Genomic DNA, 27318 nt, shown 5'->3' with positions numbered 1-27318 from the left:
AAACTCACCAATATGAACTGAACGTTGTAATATAGGTTTAGAGTGCTTTCTGTAAGCCCAATGTAAGGCTGGTTCACGGACATAACACCCACAGCCCTAGTTAAAAAAAAGGGGGGGGAAGTCGCCCTTCGGTAGGTGATACAAAAATAATTGCCTACAATTCTTAGCCAGTTTGAGGGGAGAGGAAAGGTGCTGGAGTCAGGTTAACCTTTGGTGCACTCACATACTCTTTTTGGACCATTCGAGGTAGTTTAAATGCCAAGGTAACAACAAATGGTTGTCTAAAACAAATGTGAAGTGTTAAACTGTTTAGCTGTTGTCTTCGGAAAAGAGAGCCACTGGTTACAACGGAAGATCTCATTCGTTAAGAGGCTAGGATAGGTTCCTAAATGACGTATCTACTTAAAATTGAATAAGGCCATCGATCGTAGATTGTCACTATGGATTTCAGTTGAGCACAGATGTTAGGGGGTATGTAGTATATACATGGATAGTAATATTTAACAACGTAAGTGAAGTACAGCTGAATATTGGGGGCGGGGAGGTCGCCGGAGGGTGGCGAGGTGGGTTTGATTGAAACGTGGAGATGTACGATGTAAAAATCGTGAAGGGTCTTAGAATCTTATAACCCAGAAGAGAAATAATGGGGAAGAGAGCATGTTAGGGATGCTCTATCTCAGTTCCATGCACTGAACAGACACACTACTATATTTCTTTCCATGCACTGAACAGACACACTTCTATATTTCTTTCCATGCACTGAACAGACACACTACTATATTTCTTTCCATGCACTGAACAGACATACTACTATATTTCTTTCCATGCACTGAACAGACATACTACTATATTTCTTTCCATGCACTGAACAGACATACTACTATATTTCTTTCCATGCACTGGACAGACATACTACTATATTTCTTTCCATGCACTGAACAGACACACTACTATATTTCTTTCCACCCACTGAACAGACATACTACTATATTTCTTTCCATGCACTGGACAGACATACTACTATATTTCTTTCCATGCACTGAACAGACACACTACTATATTTCTTTCCATGCACTGAACATACACACTACTATATTTCTTTCCATGCACTGAACAGACACACTTCTATATTTCTTTCCATGCACTGAACAGACGCACTACTATATGTCGATAAAGAACACTCAAGTACACGAATACTAAATTGAGTATCGAACTATAGGCAAGTTAGAGCTTCCTCTGCAACACCTCTGCAAACACCTCCCCTAATTTTGCATTCATCTTTTATTTTTTTATTTTGTTCATTCATTTTGCATTTTGTATTTTGCATTTTTTCCCTGGTTTGGCACTACCAGGGGAACGGAGTCGGTTATTCCCTCAACTCGCATCTACCCACTTGAACTTCCCTATAGTCAATGTTTCAATTTTATGACACGTAATAAGTGTTTGTATTTCTCCTCCCGAATGCACAATGTTAATCTTTTACAGAGGGGGCATCATATGATGTATCGGCAAGGATACTACTCATCTGCAATGTATTTCAGAGTGCGTCACGTACCAATTAACAAACACCACGTATTAACTAACATCACAGACTACCATGGAACTTGTTTAGTTCATCTGAAAGATTCCTCTGGGGACAATCGGTACTCTAACAGTGTGAAAATGATGTAACTAATTAAAGTAAAACCTTGTGTGCATCTTCGTTCGAAAGTTATTGCACGTATGCTCTTATATGAAGACCCTTAATACTGACAGATTTCAATTCTGAAAAAAAAAAAAAAGTTTGCAGTTGATACAAAAAAACATTTTGTCGAATTCTCACGAAGGTCCTTTCAGCCTTAACCACAGATATAATTTGTCTAACTCTCGCTGCAATGCTGCGATTTTCAAAAGTAATAGTTAATTTGAAGATATTTTCAATAAGTTTGGTAGATTACAAGACCGAGGTGTTGTTCCCTGTGCCTACATCCCTCCACCGTATTCTACAGCTCAAACAATTCTATAGTCACCCACCGGTATGACAGTTCATACAGATGCCAATGATAGCAGACGATGGAGTAACCATGACTACAGATAAATACTGATATGTTGAACAGAATGCACATTGCCAGTCTGTATCGGCATTTCGTTGAACAGGGGTTTCTTCTTCTTCTTCGTCTTCTTCTTTCTACGTGCTTAAGATGGATATCTGAGTCAATATGGACCATGAGGTATTATTGAGGTATACAGTCTGCTTTGGTTTTTACACTATATACTATGGGACGTTATGTAATGGTGAGTAAAAAAGGAAGTTAGTTTGCATCAGTGTGATGTGGGGTAACTTGAAGACACATAGTTTACATCGTCAAGTATGTATATATTAGGTTCTCCTGCAAGCAGGAACTCGCGAAGTAGCCTCATTGGCTTATCAAAGCCGCAAGCTAACCGAAGTCAGTCTCTCACATTCATATTTAACGTCCATGATTATGAATTGTTAATTGTCAACAACTCTGTAACTGGACGACATACATTAATCTGGGAGTGACTCGAACAGGGGCCTTATAAGATTGAAATGCACCGGCGTTAACCACTGAGCTCTAACACTCCACAAGTTATCGGTCTCTTATTCATATTGTCGTCGTCAACAAAAGGAAAGCCTTGCACTGTTTGTTTCACAACCGATGACGTCATCCTGGGTATCACGTAGTCCTCTATCTTTTGGAATTTGATGAATTGATGCATCTGCAGTGACGTTGTGAAAAGTACCCGTTTGCGCATGGCGGAACCAGACACTCACGATGTGAGACACAGCTGTAAAGATAATGTCATTTACATGATTTCAGTAAAGCGCCGTGATAAGTTCCTTAATTGTGGTAGGTAGTCTTTTAAATGATTTAAAGCCATACATTTGTATCAGCTCAAATGTTCTCTTGAGTCCCTCTTTCTGTATCCAAACGGTTCCACGATTAGAAAGAAAAAATATGTCTTCGAATGGCACTACTAGTCTATCGGAATGGTAGGTTGTGATTTGTAATACACTGCCTATAATGAACCTTGGTTTTTTCCATTGGTTCATAATGCCAAAGCAACGATATTATATATGATTACAAATGTCTGCCAAAGAATGTTTAATCAAAACAGTTACATTAGTACATTATTTATATTTCAGCGTTGAAGTTACTCGTGACATGTTAATTACATCGAGGTGTAAATATGCTGATGTCTGACATACTGTATAGGTTTCCCCCTGATATAATGACATTTCCCCTAACGTTTTGAAACAGATTACGTTCAGAAACACTCATACTATACTATCGTGGTGTTCACTGCCAGAAATTCGACTGGGAACATTTTGTGTTGATTAACTATGAATTATTACCTGCAGTCCTGTTCGGATAGCTTGATACCTTTCTTTCCTCGAAAGAAGTTTTTACAGGGTCTGTCTGACATCAGGCAATCGCACTCACAGTTCTCATTCTGTAGGAATGGTTGTGGGCACTTAATTGGACACTCACAGGAACAGGTATTGAGATTTAATACTTTCTCGTTAGAACAGTTAGCTTGAGTCACACCACAGAACGGTTGCTTCTCCACGCATTCACACGCCGTGTCTTGTCTTATAGATTTGGTCAGAGGCGTATACGTATCCAGCAAAAACTGTTGGTAAGAACACATATGCTTGTCAAAAATGGCATCTGTTGCACAATGATGGAATGATCAACAGTGTGAAGACACATACTTTGTACGTACTAAACCATGATACGAACATGATGACTATGTCTCCCTACCAGATCATCAGATCTATAGTCAATCTGATCCGTGATTTACACTACCATTTGTGTGGGGGGAAAATCATAAAATAAAACATTTTTGGTTACATATAACCAAAGATTTATTAAAGTGATGCCCCGTAATTTTACCGTGCGTTACTCACAGGATTAACCACGGTCAGCTGACCTGAATGGACCAATAGGATTTAGGAATCTTTACTAAGTATGAATGAACATGCGATTAACACATGGTGACCTGAGGGAGTGAAAAACGTTATTAAGCGCACAAAGCGATTTCGATTGGGTCATGAGTAGGGTAGAGTCATCATCCCATTCACATTCTGTTTACTCGTGAATGTACCGCGACGTGTATGGTGCGCCTAGCGTCTCATTGGACGACCAGTGTCACATGTCGTTTTCTAGTGCACTGATTGGACGAAATCGAAATATGTCGAATTAAATTTACATATGTCGAATAAAATTGGCATATGTCGGTTTTTCGTGTTCTAATTGGACGATCATTGTCACATGTTATTTCTAGTGCTCTGATTGGAAGAAATGTCACATATATGAAATATATATATATTTTATATGAAAAACTATACAAGCCTAGCTATTAGCTACTATATTGGCAATGCCAAAAAGCAAAGCTGTCCAGACAGGTCCTCCTAGGCTGGCAGAGATACGGAGTCGATTAAAATACAAATCACATACATGTATATTTTTTTTGCTGGTTTTTCCATGGTCAAGGTTCCAATTTTTGTCATTACGCAAATCTTGATGAAAAGAACGTTGTGAATAAACGTTTAGCTATTCTAATTTCAGCTGCTTTGATTCTGGGCCTATTACGATGCAGATGTAAATTATAAAACTTACTGGTTATATATTTACGAGTGACCCGCTTACCTGTCTCCCCACAACATTAGCACCTCATTCTACCGTGTCTAGTATGCCCTGGTAATCTTTTAACACTGTGCACCCTCAGTTACTCATTCGTTTTCGTAGTGGATTCAAATCTTTCGAAAACTGCCCGGATTACGTTGGATTATTACCTTCTTTACATCATATTGGATTTCTAAGCGTTCCAACAGCCTATTACAGCCTGATAAGTATCCTTTTCTTATAGGGAAGGGAGTTTGGGGGCTATTTTTATTGTGCAACTCACGCCCATATGTTCGTTTTTTATTAGCGTAACGTTATTTTCTCAGGTAGTAGTTCCGCGAAACTACTTCGTTCGAACCGCCTATTTCACACTATCGCGAATAGGCGGTTTCTCATCTTTGTGTACATGTTTTTATCTGTTATACTTCTGCTAAGATGTTATAATTGTTTTAATGTACTTTGGTTACTTGTTCGCTTTCTAAGTGTTGGATTTCACTTTTGTAACGTACTTTGTAAGCCGCGAGCCCCTATCAGTGTTAAAAGATTACCAGGGCATACTAGACACGGTAGAATGAGGTGCTAATGTTGTGGGGAGACAGGTAAGCGGGGAACGAAGTAAATTCGTAGCACGGACACAAAGATATGAAAATTATATCGACATATGTCGATTTCTTTCACATATGTCGATTTCCTCCAATCAGAGCATTATAAAATGACATGTGACAATGATCGTCAAGTAAGAGCACGAGAAACCGGCACATGTCAATAACATTGGACATATGTCGATTTATTCCAATCAGAGCATTAGAAAACAACACGTGACACTGGTCTTCCAATAAGAGCACGAGAAACCGCCATGTGTCAATTTAAGTTTTACATATGCCGATTTCAGGAATTATGGCACACCAGGCGTCGATTTCATCCAATCAGAGCATGAGAAACTTACATTTGTCAATTTAATTCGAAGTATGTCGTTTTAATGACTTACAACACACATAGGCGCACCATAGACGTGCTACCGATGTGTTCTATGTTGTATTTGTTAAACACGGGCGGTACCACGTTCGACCAGGTAAGAAAGACCAGGTACCTGAGAATATCACCAAGAAACCGCACCGCATGATGAAATTTGGCATATAAAACAACCCATTAAATTTGTGGGACGCAAAATTATATGTTTGAATTCAATGGTTTAATAATCATATGCCAGCAAAAGATAAAGGTATGTATGGAGACGTTCTAGCAACAACTCAGAGGAGTGGCCAGTCTTTTAAAACTAGTACCTTCCGAAACATGTAGAAAAGTTTGCATGCTAACATGTAAGACAAGAAGGATTGACTTTAAGGGTGAAATGAACAATGTCCATTTATGTAAATGATCCATAAGCCTTGATGAAGAAGATACATCATCTGTCGTGTATTCATTTGGCAGACAAACGTAATGAAAGAAAATATGGTCACCATTAAAGATGCGGTACTTACATAAAACGTTTTATATTCAGATGAAATGGAGGTGCATTCTTGATGCTCCAAACAACATCCGCCATTTTTGCATCGCTGAACCACAACGCATTCTGGGAACAATGTTTGATAGCCTCTGTCAATGTTTAGTTCATGAAATGCGTCTAAAATAGTGTCACGTGGTTTACAGCTCGCATTGAGGAATTCCTCTTTTATTTTAAGATATGTTTCTTCTCCTGTTGGAGAGGTAGATTCTTTAAGAGAAAAAAAGACAAAAGAAACAGTTGCATAATTCTGATGAGAAACTCTGTTCTAATTTTTCGCAGCCTATAGTGGCTAGCATGTATGAATTTGCCAATGATATGAAATCCCGTTGACCCGGCAGCGAGTTTTTTTTTATGCAGGTAGGTTCGTACCATTGTGTATATTGAATAGCCAATCACAGCCAAGTTCATTTTATTCAATATACACAATAGTACGAACCTACCTGCATAAAAAAAACTCGCGACCCGGCAAACGATCATGATGTTTGTTTTCATTCCTTGGATACAGTTTTTGCATCTATATATTATCTTAAGCTAACAAGGCCTGACGAGAGGGGGTGCAATCCTGGGGCTCGGGGTCAAGAAATATGGATGTGTCAGAGAAATGTAGCTCTAGACGCCTCTGCGTATATGCAGTAATACGTCATTAAAACGCAGTCAACCAAAACTAGGGCATGTAACAAATGACTTGCAAGAAATGTAACAGATGATACACTATAGGGTATGTAATTACAAAGGACGAACTTCGACATACAATAAATCACAAACTAGGACATGTCACAAATGTACTATAGGACATGAAATGTATGACATACTATAGGGTACGTAACTAATAATATACCAGAACATAACACGTGACAAGTGACGTACTAATAGGACACTTGGCTTTTGAGGTACTTTTTAGAGAGACAATACTTGCGTGTGTCTATATATGTAGAAGACCACACAATCGCAAGGAATGAGTATTTGGCATGACAACGTAAGTGTTAGGTAACATATATGTTTAAAATCTCTGCATGACGAGGTAACTTGGGCAACAGGGTTGTAGATTATTCGATGTCTGTGATGAATATCAATGTGATACCGGTACATCATGTCACTCTTCTTTGTTAAGCAGACGATGCACTCTACCAGTATACCTCGGTTAAAATTGTATCACACGCAACCTAACTTAACTGGGTAAGACCAAACTTTGGTTATAGACACACATGTATACTTTGCTTGTAGACAGTGTTTGTAACTTAACGTTCAACTGTTTTGGTGTGCAGTGCTGTAACCTACCCGTTTGTCTCCGCCTTCCGCTCCTCCCCGTCCTACCAGCTTTCCGTAACGTCGATTCCTTTCTAGTTGGTGGCGGTAGACCTTGCTCCCTCCGCACTAAACCAACCACCTCATCCAGCTCAGCTGCTTGGGATTGGTTACGTTCTAACTGGCGAAATTTTTGCTGTTTAGCAAAACAAAAAGGGGAGAAAACAAGGTAAACAAATCAGCATACGTATATATAGAAGCTTATATTTACCTTACAAACATGACGTAACAAAATAACATCAATCCCAGGACCTTTTGTCGTGATAATTATGCCAGTATATCCTGCTGAAGATTCTAACGGTGATTTACCTCGACAGTTCGCTGTGCCAGTTTATGTCGTCGAATTTCGGCGTCAATTGCTTGAAAGACGTTTACTAAAACTGTTATAGGTCTAAATGATTTATCTATAGCCTCTGACGAAAATTATCTGCATCACTGAAAATCTCTCACAGTGATTAATCCTGTCAGCCCCCCCCCCCCGCCGCCACCGTCCCATGCCCACCTCTGCTTAGGTTGCTATCGTGGGAGTAAGAGAGACGTTTAATTTCAAAACGTGTTATCAAGAAATATCAAATATACGGATAATTGATACCGATACTTGAGCTAAGATCGTTATCCGTAAAATCATTATCAAGCATATCTTGATATGAGGAGAATATTTACCCTTAAATACTATTTATAATAATTCTACAAATTTAATACATATTTATATCAATTATTTACCGTATTGTACTTTGTCCTTTCGTGATAAAAAAAAGGAATATTTCATATGTAAAATAGGAAAGATACAATGACCAGTGAGTTTTTTTTTTATTATAGCCAAAGAAGAAATGTTTGTTCAGAACTATTTCGTCTGCATATAAAATGGAGCTATACATATACAAACACACACGTGACCCAAACGCATGCAGTCTCTTAATTAAGTTTATAAGGTACAGCTACATGGTAATTGTCTTTGGTTCTTTTACCAGTTGCTCTACAAAAACTTCGTTGTGACGAAAAATTTTATTCAAAACTTATTCACACACACACTCGCAGATCTTTAAAACACCCGAAGTTAAAGTTATAGGTGTATATCATTTTTTAATATAATTTATATATAGGAAACTGGCATATTGTAATAACCGACTCATTCTACAATAATGATTGGAGTCTTTTGTAATTACTAATGCATTTGGCTATATAAATGTTGTATCATTAAACAATCAATGCTGCGGTGTGTAATCATAGGCGTGGGAGGCGGGGCGGGGCTGCAGTCCCCCAACCAAATATTTTTAAAAAATTTGGGCAATATGCTGAGAATTTTTCGAGCATCTACTGAAAGAAATATAATTTGCAATGTGTTTTTCAATGGTTGAACTGATATCATTATTATCATAAGTATTGTACCGACTTCCCCAATAATTATAACCAATATGGAAGGGTAATAAAATGGCAAATGACTGTATGTTATTGGCAGGCAAATGAATGCCTAGATGATATGCACATTAAGACGTTGAACGCGCGCAGAGCGCGCGAAAAATTTTAGTCTTTCTTTTGCGAGCAAGTCGTTACAGCCCCCCAAATCAAATTGGTCTCCTATATACGCATATGTGTGTAATAACTGATGAAATTTGATAGGAAACGTAATGGGCTGCATGAGAAAATACGATATGTTACTATACGACAACGGAAATAAAGGCATTTATATTACTAAGGCATTTTTATACAAAACGCCTCAACGTTTTCTACAAAATGCGTCAGTTATACAAGTTGCGTCTATAAAACCAAATAACACAGCACTTGGTCTACAAACCCGAGGATTCGATAGCATTTACGGTGGCCAAGATTATTGTTTACAATGTCTACAATACCTGAATGTGTTAATCAATCAGATTTGGAACTACTAAATCGGTATTTTCTTTCTTCTTCGGTGTGACCAACTAAGGAATGTAAAATTTACGTCATATAACAGAAAACGAACCAATTCAGTTTACAACCTGAAAGAACTGCATGTCTACAGCGATGAAAAGTAATAATTGAAGTTATTACCGCATTAAAACGGTCATCAATAGTACCCGAAATTAGGCTAGACACTCAAGTTATGGTCATCTTTGCACAGATTAGTAGTTTTCCACAAGAGATACTTTAGTGTCTGTCACATTTGCCTTTTGGAAAGTTCTTTTGAAAACTTTTGGCAAATCTGAGCCCCTCCCAAACTGCTTACGCATTAGAACAACATTTCCTTCGTACTGACTGGATTTGGGTAATGAAAGAATAATACAAGTTAAACATTGTTCTGTAATACCTAGTTTATTTCTACTTTTGGGGGAGAACGAAAGGGATTCGATGTGCTTATAGTTTATAGAAGTTTCCCCTTTTTAATTTTTTCTTAATCATCTTAGCTTGAAACCAAGTCAGGGTAATGTGTGAGTTTTACTTGCTCTTCTCGTCAAGTGAATGTTTGATAGTTTCACGCTCGACAGATTCATTACAAATAGGATTTTCCATCAAGCAATGTTTGTTAACGAGACCGCCATTTTCAAAGCATCGTCATTCCTTGCTTTTCAATCGCAGGGATCCACATACAGGTAAAGACAATGATATAATATTCTGTAACAATTCAGAGTCTTAATTATATATACACAAGAAGACCCGGATTAATTAATAGTTTAGGTATTATAAAGTCGGTTCTGGACTATGTTCAGTGGCGTAATCATTATGTATGCTAAGGGGTAGCTAAGATCCTATATGTCGTCCAGAAGAGAGGTATAGGGGAGGTGTGGCTTCTACCCTTAAATTTGATAAATGTTCGTTACATTGTTCTATGTGTTGAAACAATCTTTAAGAAATTTCGACTGTCAAGTTTTTACAATACATTGCCTACATGTTATAAATTTATGTATTGTACACAAATATCTCCTTATATTCTGGGATATGCTAATTTATGCCAGTGTTTACCCTCTCATTATACTTGGATATGTTAACATATGCCAATGTCTACTATCTCCTTGAAATCGACTTTGTTAATTTATGCCCGTGTCTATACCCTCTCCTTAGTCTGTGCTATGTTAATAGGCCTATATGCCAACGTCTACCCCTTTTTGTTATGGACTATGTTAATATATGCCAGTGTCTACCCTCTCCTTGATATGGACTATGTTAATATATGCCAGTGTCTACCCTCTCCTTGACATGGACTATGTTAATATATGCCAGTGTCTACCCTTTCCTTGACATTGACTATGTTAATATATGCCAGTGTCTACCCTCTCCTTGTTATGGATTATGTTATTATGCCAGTGTTATACCCTCTCCTTATACTGGGATATGCTAATGTATGCCAGTGTCTACCCTCTCCTTGTTATGGATATGTTAATATATGCCAGTGTCTACCCTCTCCTTATTCTGGAATATGTTAATTTATGCCAGTGTCTACCATCTTTTTTTGTGGACTATGTTAATATATTCCAGTGTCTACTCTCTCCTTGTTATGGACAATGTTAATGTCTGATATGGGGTCAACTCTCTCGTTGCTTTTGCTTGGCGGAATCAAGTATCCTAGCCACCGAGTAAGTGTTTGAACCCAAAATTCGACCTCTTGTGGGTATAACTTTACTGACCCTGAAAATTAGCAAAGCTGTCGACAGTGAAGTGAAAAACTGGAATCTAGCAAGTTTGCACAACATGGAACAATTAACTCGCGGTGAACATCAGAAAGTTGTGGATTGATGATACTGAATCAGGTAAATTTCAACAACTGACAGATAACATGTCCGATTCAACGTGTGTGTCTGGAACCATGATTTCCAAACTGCTGGCTGCTCTGTCAAGTTAAGTTAAGATTTGGACAACTATATAGTCTAGGCCTACTACATAAATATGAGACCGAGAAATTAGCAAATATTTGGTTTTAAAACGAATGTAATGTTAATGCATATGACAGCATGCCTTTGTGCTCTGATGTGCCTTCAGGGTCTTATTTGATTTTTCTCTGTGGCATGTTTCGATCATTTAAAATGGTGCATTTCGTGACAATTTTAAGGTTACGGCCTACTGCTCATGATTGCATATTCCCCGCACTCCACCACCACATGGCCTATACTGTTCACTATTGCGTACCTCGCCTTCCTTGGGGAAACCCCTATCAATCAACTCGTTGACTTGAAATGCCATTAACATTGCCCTTGTTTTCATTATGTAAACTTGAAGCGAGAATGGGCATTTTTATATATTATCAGTGGTACAAACCTTGTTATTTCTGTTATGTCACACCTTGTTACTGCTACATATTGCAACCAGAATTATATCATCATTTTCATCAGTTGCGTGAATTTCTTTGCCAAACTAATTTTTTCGTTCAACCCCATCTTCACATTTTGCTCTGGTGCTTTTACCCGCTCTCTTACCTTCTAATATTAATAGGAATTATCATTACAGATATGGTTAGCATAGGCCCAATACATGCTTGTGCTACACTAAGAAAAGGTTACAAAGATATGAATTACTTTGGGATGTGTTAAAAAACAAAGATTGTTGTGTCGCTTCGGTGTAGAAGTAGCCTACATCGGTTGAAGTGTAAGATACTATAGATGACAATTAAAGCGATTGAAGCCAACATGGTAACAGCTAATAATTATGGTCCAGTACCTTTAGCCGATCCTGATGTAATGAGATAATGTATATGCCTTTGGTACCAGATACACACCAACTCAAGATCTCGTAAGATCAAAACAGACACAGCGGTGCCGAGATTCCCAACGTCCGACATGTGATGTGCGATTACGTGAACACCTAGTTACAACCAATCTCTCAATGCCCTGCAGTATGCGACTCTGAACAGATTTGTAAGGGATTGGGTACACTTACACGACTTCGACATCAAAAATATTTTCGACTTTATATCAGATTGTAGCAGTACTTTTGAATGAACAGTATCCACCCTGTGATTATGTAGTATTTTTCCAAAATAGCAAATGTGCCCTACTGGCAAATAAAATGTGACCCTTCGATGAACTGTCTTTTGGATATCTTAAGCCTTTGTTAATTTTAATATTTATTTTAATTATTCACGTGCACCATAATAGTATTGATAGCATACTAACACATCATATATATGGCCGGTGTGTATCGGTTTATAGCATAACGAGTAGTGGTTATGGGAAGAGACAGTCCCCCTCTGATGTTGTCCCCCCCCCCCACCTTTGGAAGCTTACTACCCCCTGCTCCCATCCCCCATACATTGTACTCGATGTAGTTAAACGATCTATCATCATTATACTAAGCTAAGTGTATTAACCAGTAAATATTTGTGATAGCCTATATAGTTACATGCACTATGATACTAGGTGACACAAGTAATTAAGAACTCGGCTATTTGGGGGTAGAAAATCACACAACAGATAGATAACTTTAAAGGATTATTTCCCCTTAATGCCACAATTGCGACTCTAGTCCCCCCTACCCACCCCTCCCCCTACTTTCATATGAAACACGATGTTGTTAAACAGAACGGCCATGTGATATTTGAGTAATTTGTGATATTGACATAATGCGAACTGTAACTCTCATACAATATCACCACGCAGTTGATCCGTTAAAAAATGTGTAGGCTAGAGATGCACACTGCATATAGTTTGGGGCTTAATGGGGTGATGCTCGGCAATATGATTTGAATAGTCAATAGATTGTTTGCAAGACTTATCCATTCATGCGTGGTAAATGGCTGTAGAAATTATACTGTAGTGTAGAATATTGAACGGTCTCTACGCCCTTTGTTTGATCCCTATACTTTTAGTACAGTTGTCAATAATTATCAAGTTCAAATGCGATTGGGTATAGTTCCTTTGTTTGGAGTTGGTTATATGTCTATTGTGTTTGTAAGCGCATCGGTAGGCATGGTACAGACTCAAAGGATTGCCGTGAGAAGACCTTCTCTCCAAATAGAATAGACAAACTAACCTTCGCTGGTGAGAATACCTCGCCCACACCAGCAGCTCATCAAATAATAGGCTCGGAATTCGAATGTATAGTTCGGCGCCTTCATCGTGCTTTTGGGATCGCTTGCGTATAGCCTATCTACATGCAATAATGTACTTACTTTGAGTATAATTTGCAATAAACTACCCGGTATTTATAACTTGAAATAAACTACGTCCAATGCTACATTTAAACTGATTGCAGCCGTCGTGGCTTCAGTTATTCTCAGCGGTGCATGTATGTATGTAACATAATATTGAAACATGAACATATTCGATATTCTGTGGATGGAAATTTCCGCAACTGAGTAAAAGAGAATCTAAGCGAGGCTTTACAATATGTCACACACAAAAAAACATGACAGTTTTTAATTATTTGTGTTGTTGCTCAAAGTTAACGATTGCAGCCCCCCCCCCCCCAACCAAATATTATTGAAAAAAATGTGGGTAATATGCTGAGAATTTTTCGGGCACCTACTGAAAGAAATATAATTTGCAATGTGGTTTTGAATGGTTAAACTTATATTATTATTCTCATTATTATTGAAACCGACTTGTCCAATAATTATAACCAATATGGAAGTGTATAGTAACATGGCAAAATGATTGTATGTTATTGGCAGGCGATGTAATAACTGATGAATGCTTATATGATATGCACATTAAGATGTTGAACACGCAGGGGGCGCGCGAAAATAGTTGGTTATATTTTTCGGGCAAGTCGTTACAGCCCCCCCCCCCCCCCCCAATCAAATTGGTCTCCTACGCCTGTGACTATAACTGCACCAACCAGATAGAATAACCTTGGGGAGGACCCGCGTAGAGTCACATATGAAACCTACTTGCTTAGTTAATCGTGTATTTAGAATTCAATGCGCCAGGTCTTTGTGTCAGCTAAGAAAGGGATTATGTATATTGTTATGAGTTTTTGTTTTCAGGTGCAAACACTTTCCCGCCGTCCTTGGTTTACTTCACGGAGGGGGCGGTGTAGGCAGTTCAAAGGAGTTTTGTCTTCTAGGTGAAGTCACGATTCCCTTTTAACTTTTTTTTTACACGATAAGCTATTGAAGATCGAATAATTACTTTTCAGCCTGCATGAGCAACAAAGAAGTTATTTCCGATCTTACAACAAATAACAAGCTATATGATCAACGAATAAATTGTGAAAGGTGTAAAAAGATGTGTAGTTTATATTTGTATACAGCCAGCAAACACAATCAATAAAACCTAAAAAAAATGAAAAAAATTAAAATTAGTTGAACTGTGCTGCGGTAAAAAAAATACAACTATGTTGATCGTGTATTTAGTGACAAATGATAGCAAGGACGAATAGAGGGTGTGGAATATGGAACGCCAATTGTAAATGTAGAAACGGCATGCGCACAGCTTGTGTATTGTTGTGCATGTTCATTGTGACTGCATATGTAAAAGTGATTGTGTTTGTTCATGTCTGTAATTCGTTTATTCATTCCAGTGTAAATATATCATTATACATAATGTATGTACTGTACGTATGCATGTCTCTATGTATGTGTGTGCGTATATGGGTGTATGTGTGAGGGATGTAGTTCCACTGACATTGTATGTATGGGTGTATGTATGTATGTGTGTAAGTGTGGGTGCGGGTATGTATGTATGCGTGACATTGTATATGTGTGTGTGTATGAGTGCATATGTGTAGTTCCACTGAGGTTGGATTTCATGAGGACCATGTTGAACATTGGGACGATATTTATCCATACAATATTTCCTCCTGCACTTTTGCCACCTAATTTTTGGTTACGGCCAACTGCATGTTATACATCACTGGGACAGAGATGGTTAAAAAAAGGGGAAATCAAACGGTCATTAATTTCATAGAATGATATACCAGCAACCGACATACCAACACCGAGTGATGAAAAGCTGGGTGCGGAGGCGTGGGGTGGGGAGGGGGGGGGGGTTACGGACGGGAATACTAGTTTCTTAATTCCCCTATTCCACAATGAGCTACACGTTAACCAATGATCACAGAAACTAACAAACGTTGATATAACACTATTACACTAACCTTCTGTGGTGATTTTCAGTATATCCTTATTTTAAAATAATTGTAATATCTGGAAAATTGCTTTAAAGTAAACATGATGACACCATGTGATAATTTAACTATTAATGCTAGTGCAGTGTTTTGGCAATGTCATTTCGAAATCTTGCGAGTTCATCCGAATATGCTCACAAGTTTGTCGTCAATTCATAATTTTGCGTGTTCTATGTTGCATAATAATGTTTATGAAAAAGCGGGGTGTTGCCTTGACAAAAAAAAAATGGAATAATTATTTTTCCATAATTGAGTACAGATCGAACGTTTCGTTTGAGAAGTCTTTGAGTTGGCATTTAATCATAGAACAGATACTCTGTGAGATCCTAATTGACATCCCAAACAAATGACAGCTCAGTTTAAACGGTATCCATGTTTTTAAAATTGAAGGGAAAAGCTCATACATACAGTAGGCCTATTATATATGCTATACAACAACATTATAAACCATCGTAAGTTTACCTCATTTTAACAACTTATTGAGTTGCCTTTGGTCAATCTTTAGATAATACCGTAAAGAATGTAGTTTATTAACTTGACCTGAGCTTCATTTCCATTAACACAATAGTTGTTGAGATGCATGAGATAAAAACTTGAACTATTGTGAAATGTCTTGGCGACGAAATGTCGAGATTCCGATCAAATGTATTAATTGCTAGTGCTTTAATCTTATATAGAATCATTGTCTCAGTTAAATCAAGTGCAGCATTATTGGGAGTTGTACTTGATTTGGTGCACGTGTTGCCAAAAAAAAAGTTTGAAAGCATAACTGTGAATTCCCATTCAGCTAAAACAACCGAGTCATATTTTATCTAATAAAGAAGTAATAATAGCTCTTGGAAAAATCTAACAGTTTGTTTCCGTCGTTAAGCAACTCAAGTCGAAGAGATGATACAAAATGAGAAAATATCGTTCATATCCTACAAGCAAACTATTTAAGAACATAAAGTAAACAAAATTAGTCACCCCTCATACTCCTATATGTGACACTAAAAAGGGATCAGATTTCACGCTTTGCAACCAACACAGTGTATATGTGTAACAAGAAAGTGCTTTACCACAAGTTTCGCTCATCACTATAAAGACTAAATACATTTGAAACGGAGCCATTTGCTCAATTGGATACTCCAGCATCTTTGATTGATTAACCTCAGATGTTTAAATGGTACGTCACAAGAACGACATGTGGTAGGCCATATTGAAATTAAGCATGAACTGACTGTTTATTGCATGTAATGGTGTGTATTAAACGTGCACATACACACTCATATGTATATATATATATATATATATATATATTTATATATGTATTCTAGGTTGGTTGGTGACTGGGATGATGTTGTTGTTGAGTGTGAGATATGGTTGTCTTAACCAAAGTGGCAAATTTGATTAACAACCGTTGTAGTACTTGAATTCTTAAACAGTGCCCCCTAATTATACTAACGGTGTCGCATCACAATTTATCGTTCCATTGACTTACACACTGAACTCGCCACTTTCAGGGCCCGCCAAAGCATAGATAGAAGTTTTTTGCAACTGGCATATCCTACCCACCTCGTGATAGCTGATGTCTTAGGCTGTCATAGCACTTGCAAATTTCCGTATCATGAATGTTTAGATTTTGAGCTCGATGAGGAGCAAGTTAAGCATAGTGAAAACCAACCCTTCCTCGATCGTAGTTATATGAACATTTAACCAAAGAATTTCTAAATGATTAATATCACTTTCAATCCTCTATATTTTCACACCATCTGTACTTTAAATTATGCTCTTTACGTTAGGTGGTTTTAGCTCCCCCCCCCCGACAATGGTTACCTTTTCTAGCGGATGTAAACTACTCTAATTGTGGTGTGGGTACATATAAGAGGAACTTGGAACGAGGAGGAGCATGATGAGTGAGTTTGACCAACTTTGACATATATGCATACTATGCATGTCTGGAGCCTCAGGCTTGGACGCTCATTTGATTCATTTCAACAATACGTTAATTGACAATTAAAAGTTTGTAGGATAAGAAGAGCTTATAAGTTGTCTATAGACAGACATACATGCATAAAGATAGACACCTTGATATATGACTTTGCTCAATCGATGAACAGGGTTTGTATCACCAAAAATTTGATGGATGTTTGAGCCAAAACACCAGGACCATGCAGCCACCGAACGAGTTGCGTTTTCAGCACTGACATCTCTATATAGCAAAACAAGTTGTAATCTTAATCGTACGCTCTGCATTACCTGGACCAGATTCGAACTAAACTATTATTAGTAATAGTTTGCCCGTATAATTGAACGATTACAACATATATTGCAGGGCAGGCTAAAACGCTTACGAAGTTGACAATCACCGGGCCCTCTTAACTTTAACAAGTTGAAAATTAATCACAATCATCTTTAAGCTCAACAATTTTCTGTAAAATGTCACAAAGTTGACATATGCCTATAGCGTTATCATTTTGCAATACGTGTGTTATTGAGCCTATACTATCGTGTTTGCTAGAACATGATGTCAGAAAAGAATAACAGGATGAAAAACGTCGAACCTGTCTTAAAAAAGGTGAAGTTCTTGCATATTTTCAATGAGCTATAACAGGAATCTAAGCTGTGGTGGACATTTGGCTTAAAGTACACGGTTCTACAATATTGAAGGAATTTACACTTGATCAATTTTTCTGATGGGACCGCCTACTAAACTATTCCGAAATCGATACAATGAAAGAAATACGTCCTTCACTTCTAATACTCACGTGGAAAACTTTGTACACAATATGCCAATGTCACCCATTATGGTTCTTACATTGGTTCATCTAAGTCTCCAATACAGCGGTTAGCACATGACATAACATAAATTTGGGATAGCGGGAGAAAGCAGGAATTTGTGTAATTTTTTTCCCCTTTTCATTTTCGTTGTTCATACTTTCGAAAGCCAGATTTTAGATAGGTCAATTCAATGACATGAATGTACAAAACTTTCTTGAGAAAGGTATAAAATTATATATACTGCAGTGTAAATATTTTAATGCATATGCATGAAGGATAATGGGTGGGGGTTGTAATATGGTCTAGCCCATGCATGCATCTAGGAAAATGGGAAATAAAATCCCCATCTTCTGATAATCCAGCCCAATCATAAGATTACCGAGTATACGGTTTTGTTTACTAACTATACTATTGTACTGATAAATCCATCGACTACGTTGACAGTGTTTTCCTCGAAACGTTTACGCCTAGTAAATCGTTCAGCTTCCTGAGAGCAAAACAAACAGAACTGCCATGAATGGAAAGATTAGGCATAGGTTTTGGAAGTGCTCGCATACTTAATTATGTTGAGCATTGATTGTTGTCAGTTAAATTACATTAATGTGTAAACGTACGCTACTGTAACTGCATTCCTATACTGGTGTCATAGTTCTTATGAATCCATTACCACTAGAACGATCCAGAAATGATCTGCTCGGCGAACAGATTCAGAATAAACCCCAAGGCAGTGTATGTCTGTATTGTAGCTCGGAATGGAACGGACATTTTCATACCTTTCTCCTTAATACGTCCGTATCAATTCACTCAAGAGAAGCCCACCCAAGTGTTCTCAGCAAAAAAAAGTGCCAAAAAGCAACGAATTGCCAAATGATCCTACCACTGAAAATTGAAAGTCAAGGCGGCGTTTAGAAACCATGTTACTTTACCTATATAGACTAAGTGTATAAGACAGTGAATAAATTGAATGGAGTATGCTGCCACAAAGGCCAAGACACAATCAATGTCTCAGACAACCTGGTCTTTTATTGTTTTTGTTTTTTAAGTCTAAGCGGATTGGAGTACTGCTGAGGCCTTATACAGTGACTGGATCATGCGGTATTGCATATCTGTCGGCGTATATCTAACTTCAAAGAGTTTTGTCATTCGTTATGTAGCATGCCTTTTAATACAGACTAGCCTGTAAGTGAGAAAGATGTTATTCCAAAAGGAACCATACCTTTCTAGATCTAGTGAATCCAAATAAATATCAGGGGCGGATCCAGGGGGGGGCCCGGGGGGCCCGGGCCCCCCCTTTTTGAAAATCCTGATTTTTTTTACCGCGTTCGAGGGAAAGGGCCCCATGCGTGATCAGTGGCGTAGCTACGGGGGGCCTGGGGGGCCGAGGCCCCCATGAAATAGGCTGGCCCCCTCCCCACTGGCCCCCACTGGGAATGGGGTAAAAAAATGTTGTAAAAAAATAAAAATAAGTGCGATTCACTTATATTTTTTGTTCAATAATTTGGGAAATAGAGTTACACAATTATCTCGTCTGCATCTGGCATAATAAGAATTGGCTCCGTTTGTACTGAGCCGAGGTATCAGGTTTTCATATATTGCCTCGAGTCAAATGAATATAAGCAGGCGCGGATCCAGCGGGGGGGTCCAGGGGTCCGGACCCCCCTGCTCTTGGCCAACAAAAAAAGAGAGAAAAAAGAGAGAGAAAAAATAATTAAATTAAACGCCAATTTTAAACATGTAGGACGTCAGAAAAGCGGTTATCCTCACAAGTCATCCAGGTGTGTCTTTTCCGTCAAATGAACTATAGTGTGCACGCGTGCTACACGTGCCAAAAATGCCTAACGATCTCAATTTTCAGACCGAAAAGTTTCAAAATTGAGGTGGTGTTCGAATTTTTTTCGGCGGTGAGGTTACAGAGCGGTAGGCTGCTAGGATGCGCTAACGAATTTTTCATGAGCAAACCCCTCACCCTTCCAGAATCCTGGATCCGGCCCTGCATCAAACAGTGGTGACGGAACGGGAGGGGATTGGGGACTAAAGGCATTATGATTTTTGTATCATCTCAACTCATCTGATATGTAATACCATATTTCATAGATTGTTTTTTACTCATCAATTGAGAAATTGCAGACATGAGATCCATATTTTCAGGCTAGGTAAATGCTGCTTAGAATACTCGGGAAGTGCCGTTTCCGGCCATCTGGGGGGTTTGTAAAGCCAAAAATTTTCTTGTACGCTCCGCGCCAACCGATGATGGCGCTCCGCTTAGATAGTTTTACCAGTCAGACCCCCCCCCCCCTGTCACAAATCCTGCATCCGCCCCTGATATGTCATTGAATATTCCACAAAACAACTTTTTTATGCCCACGATGCATGTTAGTCTTCCATCCCCTTCCTCTAATGCTATTTAAGTCCACATGTGGCCATATCCTGCAAACCTACCGGTAGCCCACAGGGGTTTGAGTTGGGAGAAAGGCCTTGACAGCTTGAAACGACAAATGATGCCAACTTCCCTCAAGTTAAAAGTCTGGCTGAGTTGGCAAGGCCAGTCAGCATGAAAGAGAAAAAACTTTTTTAGCATTTCTGTCACCAAAGTTGCACATCTTTTTGGTTGCTATTTTGCCTCACAGGTGCCATCTCCTGCGATATGGGGTTGCTGAAATCTCAAATTTTCTCTGTACGCTCCGCGCCAACCAAGGTGGCGCTCCGCTTAGATAGTAACCTCCGGCCCCCCACAAGAAAGAACAGCCCCCATGGCCCCCCACTCAAAAAATCCTAGCTACGCCACTGTGCGTGTAATTTTTTGTAAAATAAATTTGCAAAAAGAGTACACCATCATTCTGATAAAGTGAAGGTGAGAGGGGCACTCTGACTGCATCAATAGTCTCCATCTGGAAGGGGGCATCCAAGATGAAATGGCCTGGAGTAGCCTGGTAAAAAGTAGTTTGCATCACCACCTACTCCCCAAAGACGTAAATCCCAGCTCATTGCTCGAAATTGCAAATATATGCCCGGCAAACCATGAATACATGATTTATTGGAAATAAATTTTACTCCAAACTTTCACGAAAAGTAGCACCAGATTGCACCGAGGACCTCCATATTTTGTGAAATTTTCCAAAGGGGGAGGGGGCACCCACTCCCCTTAGACCCCTCCCCCAGGACGACGATTAGGCATTTCCCATCTGGGCCCCCCCTTCGGCGAAATCCTGGATCCGCCACTGAATATAAACATCTAGCACACTTGGTCTCTCCTAGAACACAGAAGTGGACCAGCAGTTTCCGAAACGATGGTAGTGTATGTATAGTTAATAGCATCTACGATCGGAACAGGGAATTATTATCTTTAGAGAATCAATTTGCTCTTTTGTGTTATTCTAATCGGTTATCAAAGATCAATTCACTACCGATGCTGCAGTGATAAGAACGTCCCTCTGTACATAGTATACCAATGACGTTTCGCAAGCGCGATAAATGGACTAAATGGAATAATATATAATGCACAACAAGAAGGCTAATGTAAAGAAGCCGTCAGTCCAAAATAAAGTTTAACTGCTATAGGAAATAGAACTGAAAACTCCGTGCGTAACAAACACTTCTATATAAGCGATAGTATTTACGTTATATTACCTTGAATAGTCAACGAATGTTTGTATACATTACAGACACATGTATGACTTACGATGAATATTACATACTCTACAGATCAGTATATAGTTCACGCCGCCACGATTGCCTTATATAAACCGACATACCGACCACCAACGACGACTCTTACTACCTTCATCGATATTAAACTGAATATGCAAATTTTAAAATCTCAGGTATAGTAAATAATTAGGTAGTTCTGATGTCTGACGTCACAATGACGAAACACCCTCAAAGCTGGGCTATACGCATTTACAAATAGTCACGGTCTTTTCACTGCAACTTACATAATATTATATTTACCGTAATATAAGATAAACAAATTAAACCAACTAATTCGTCAAAAATAAAGGGCGTTTTCAGAGGATGAGAAGTGGTTGTATATGTTTGCTGGCAAAGAGAAACAGAATCTTGAATGTTCATGACTAGAACCGTAAATAGAGATGTACGACTCTGAAGTTAATGAGTATGTTATTGTATTATGGGTGTACCGGGTAGCAATTATGATATTGTTGCTTTGACGACCCCTAATATGTAAACTCTTGTGCCACTTAGAATGTATAAGTTTATTCACAGAATAAACTTATTAGCAACTTTAATGACAAACGTTGCAAGTCTGAGGCTCAACTTGGACTTACACAAGTTCAGCCAGACATCGGATAGGTCACACTCTATTGTGTCACTGTTGTATGTATTTTCAGTCGACGTAGGTACCACTTCCTTGCACTCTTCACACCAAGGAAGGCCTTTGCGCTATTCAAGTCCTTCGGTACCGTCACTTTGTACACGTGTTACTTATTGGAAAACGCCTATATGACAAATGCTAGATCAGAAACGACTTTTTTTTTCAAGTTAGTAGCATTATTTTCGTGACGCTTAAATTGACTTCGACATTATAAAGTCACGTTACAAACTAAACAGGAACTTATTCACATGTATGTATATGGATACCTCAGTGTTCATAAGAACACATTTTATTTCACCGTATATAGGGATGTGAACGAATGGAATGCTTTCACCGAGTCTATTGTCTTGTCCTTTCAAGAGCGTAAATGATCTTGAAGTATGCTTTACATGGTAAATATAAGAATTGCAAAAGAACTACAGTACAGGTATATAACCTCTACATGTGATTAAGTCTACGAACATAAGAGGGGATGGGGTTGTTTTTGAGGGTAACCCATGAAATAATCTTATTAATTATATACCTTGAACAGCCCAATGGCGATTGCTCCTTACATGGTGCTGTGTTTTCACTGTTTTTATTATAATCTATGTAGCAATATGGATGTTTCTATATGGATAAGGAGGTTGCAGTGTGGACACGCAAAATGCAGCAAACGTCATCACGCATACATGGATATTTCATCTTTGGAAATTAAGTGTGATATGTTCTAAAAACAAATAGGGTTATTAGAGTTAATATCATTAACTGCCGCTTTAAAATGTAAGAAAAATCGGTTATTGTGTGTGTGGAAATATCATAACTTAAATCTTCCTGGTGTTACGTCACTTAAGCATGGTGAAACCGTTTTAGTTTCCCCCTTTATAGTTGTTTCTTCCAATTTTCATGGTGAATGCAAATCGTATTTCTGCAGACGACAGTTCAAATGAGACACATTACGCGTATATCATATAGGCCTAAGTCATTTAGTATCTTTTAAAACCTTCTATAGCTGTTTGGGGAAGGTACTAAACAAAATTATTTCCTGGATATTTGGGGGGGGGTGGGTGATGGGGGGGGGTTAACATCAATATAAGCATCTATGAATTTGCTTCTCTTGAAAATAGAACTGACTCGCACGTTTTGATTGTTTGCAAACAAGTACATCTCCTACTTGACAATTGGATCAAAGAATGAACAACACTGTTACACGATAACCTGTAGGTTTCAGTCACCGCCGCCCTATAACAGTTTCAAGGAACCAATTTGCTAAACATCTGAAACGTTTTACACGAGACCACAGGCTGCTCAACATCACACAAAATTCATGACAAACTTGCGTGGTGACCCGAAAACCGACCTAATTTAAAGTCTAGAAATGCCTCAGAATGCAACTTTGATGCCTCAGCTACTTTTTAGACCCTTCCCCAAACATACGAGTCGGACTCCAACGAGCCATGGCCAAACCCCTTCTTTACCGAAAACCCCTTATATTCGTTTCTGACCCTTTCGTAAAGATTCATGCCCATACGTAAATCAGTCGGAGGAATTTAGAATATCCCCCTCCATTACATTTGCATTCCTATGTGACGGTCACTCAATGCTGTACCTTAGCTATAGCCTACTCCCTAATTCCCTGTATTTTATTTGTGTTTAACTAAATAGAGTTAGTGCTAAGTAACAAACTTTCATCAGTTGCCCTATACCGTCTCTCCCATTGTTATAAACTGATGAGGATGTACTATAGTCAGTGGCGTAGGAAGGTACTTTTGAGTTGGGGGGGGGGGGCTGAAGACTTATGGCCGGCCTGGGGGAGGGGTCTAAGGATTTTTTTTTTGCATTTCCAGGTGGCCTCAGATGCAATTTGGTGCAATATAGCACATTTCAACACCCACTTCAGTTTGTAAATAATTTTGCATTTTCACCTGGCCTTAGATGCAATTTGATGCTCCAAACGAGATTTTTTTCTGCCAAAATGTAATGAGTAAAATGACGAATGTTGTTATCATTTATTGAGAAATGAAAAAGGGGTTTTCTGACTTGCGAAGCGGGGGGGGGGGGGGCGCGGAATGATACTTCCGCCCCCATATTTGCGCCCCAGCCCCCGGTTCCTACGCCCTTGACTATAGTCATACCTACAATAGGATTGACATTACCCCTCCACCACCTTTCCTGACCATGTTCAGCACCCACTGCATGTAGTGTGAACTATAGATGATCGAAAATGGAAAGACTGATAGATGTCAGTCTGTTAGACAAACAAGGAAATAATTAAGTGTTATAGTGTATACACCAACCTTCCATTACCACATACGTGGTTCACAGCAAACATGTGGCAATGTTTTACAATTCACAGTTTGGCAGGGTTCAAAGCACTTATCAGGCCGGGTGGGCGGGTGGGTGCATGGGTGAGTGCATGGGGAGGGTCTGATCTCTTACTACCGCCCGCAGAAGGCAGGCCTGTATACTCGTTACTTACCCGAGGTGCCGCGATACTTGTTGGCAGACAGAGATATAGTATGAGAAGTGTAAGACAAATTATCCGAATAACTCCAAAATGACAGTTCCTTAATTTGATGTTAATTCCATTTAATAATCCAAGCGGTGAGATTGAGGAGGAGGAGGAGAATAAATGCCTTTGAATTAAATGACTGTTTAAAGAAATATAACGAAATCGCGATAATCCTCTAGTAATACTTGGTTCTGGTCTTTTTGTGTTCCATTTGTGTTTAGTTCTACATTGATCGTGGATTCTAGTTGTAGGGTCCGATTCACCTCTGATTAATAATGTCTTTTCTGGCGTTGAATACGAAACTGAATCAGCAGGTCTCGATTCTGTTGAGCAATTGGAGTTAAGATTCGGTATTTTTCTTCCGGTGAGATTATTCTCTGGACTACGTATTTTTCCATTCACCATGACATCGGAGTAATGCAGACATCCTGCTAAGCTACACGGCGTATGCATGCCGTGCTTGAAACCACGACAATGTCGTGACATGCCCACTCTCCGTTCTGCATTCTTCATAATGAAAGTTTTAGGCGATCCCAAGCAATAGGCACATTACATACAGAAGGAATCGGGAAACATGTCGGCTGGTTCATATATCCCTATATTGTGTGACACACGTGTACGTCAATAGTTCCAGTCGGTGTGTTCAATCATTCAAAATGTACTATACACACAATGGGCTTCACGTGGTTTTGAAGTTCATGTAATGTTGAATTATGAATAAACAGTCTCGCTTCACACAATGTACTGAAATGATGAACGGTTCCAGTGTTGATTTATCGCTTAATACATAAACAGGTGTGTTTATTAGCTTACCGCAAAGTAAGTTCACGTTGCAATACATAAACAAAAAGCAAACAAACTTGCTTCTTTATTGATTGAATTCCGTTAAGGAACAATTTTCAAATGAGCGTTGAAGAGATTAAAAAGCTTTAGACATAGAAAAATACACAGTATACTGATATGGAAAAGTATCAATCTTGCACCTGTATGTAGTGAAGCGAGGGGGACTTCATTCACTAATCTGATTGGTGCTAAGAACACACCAGGTGACAACATTTTCATATGTGACTTATTTGATTGGTTCATTCATCTAAAGGAGGCGTAGCCATTCTCGTCGTGTGGTCTATACTTCAACGCCTCATGCGTAGAGAACAACAAGTGAGGGGAATCAACCTGTTAATGACGATTGGGTAATTTCTAGTGAAAGGTTTACCTTTCTGAACATTGAACCTTAAAGACCAATCAATGTATGATGTCCCTGATCACGCAACCCTTCTCACAAAACCATAAAATCTATAAGTAGGAGAGAGAGAGATAGAGAGGAAAAAAGAGAGAAAAATCTACCGATAAAATATTCTAAAGAGACCGAAGTAAAAGAAAAATGAAAAAGAAGAAGCGGTAAGCAAACTGCTTATGTACTGCAAACAGCCTACTTATGTAAATAAACAGTTAGAGGGCGTGGCGAGTATATAACAATATGTTTTGTGAAATTTTGTTGTATGATGAAATTCGACCGAGTTATATATATATATAGTTAAGAACAGAGCCTGGTTACTCGGGCAATCGATAAGCCTATACTTAACCACGAGCAATAAACCAACTGAGCTGGTGGATTAGAGCAGAGAATCTGCCTCTATTGTCATAAAGGTAGCCGTAAGATCAACTGTAGTAACAAGTGATTTTATTTGTGCCGCCATATTAACTTGCATGGCACGTTTTAAACTGTTTGTATATCTCTGACAGACAGATAAAGAAGACACGAAGGCTGAATAGAATGACAGTCAAAAGCACAACGCGGTTAACCAATTCACACGGATTAAGCTATTGTGTGGGCCCATCTACGGTTTGTTCGATAAAATTAGTTCTGGCCAAATAGTTTAACAAGATAAGTGGGTAACGAGAGTCCCCTTGGGACATTGCCGTCGATGGACCGGTCAACTCAGCTGAATTGGTATGGCCACTTTCTTAAGGAAAGTCTTTTCATTAGATATTCCTATTTGATATGAGTGCATGAGCAAGGGGGGGGGGGTGGGCCTGTTTATTGACCTCATGTCCCTGGTCATTAATACGGTACTCCAGTAGTTTAGCTGCTTCTTCCGAACAATTGATCAATCTGTAAAGTACGAATTTCCTTGACCCGGAGTCCTTGCCCAAGCACAGGAAGCTATTACTATAATTGGCCAAGCATCCAGAGGCAAATTGGCGAACTGAACAATCGAGGAGTGCTCGAGGGCCCAGAGCAGTTCGGGATCCATGA

At 38.8% G+C, this 27318-nt stretch overlaps 1 protein-coding gene across 1 annotated transcript; it reads right to left on the bottom strand.

Annotated features, from left to right (window-relative positions):
• Positions 1-1034: 1034 nt before the first annotated feature.
• Positions 1035-26007, bottom strand: LOC139980033 (uncharacterized). Its single transcript, XM_071991390.1, has 5 exons — positions 25029-26007; positions 7417-7579; positions 6113-6345; positions 3359-3636; positions 1035-2790 (listed from the first exon to the last, which is right to left on the bottom strand). The coding sequence occupies exons 1-5, from the start codon at positions 25572-25574 to the stop codon at positions 2691-2693; spliced, it is 1320 nt and encodes a 439-aa protein (XP_071847491.1). The 5' UTR covers positions 25575-26007; the 3' UTR covers positions 1035-2690.
• Between the last annotated feature and the right edge of the window lie 1311 nt (positions 26008-27318).

This window comes from Apostichopus japonicus, chromosome 14, assembly GCF_037975245.1.
Source record: "Apostichopus japonicus isolate 1M-3 chromosome 14, ASM3797524v1, whole genome shotgun sequence".
In the NCBI taxonomy this organism is placed as follows: Eukaryota; Metazoa; Echinodermata; class Holothuroidea; order Aspidochirotida; family Stichopodidae; genus Apostichopus; species Apostichopus japonicus.
This window is presented reverse-complemented; position numbering and strand designations above follow the sequence as displayed.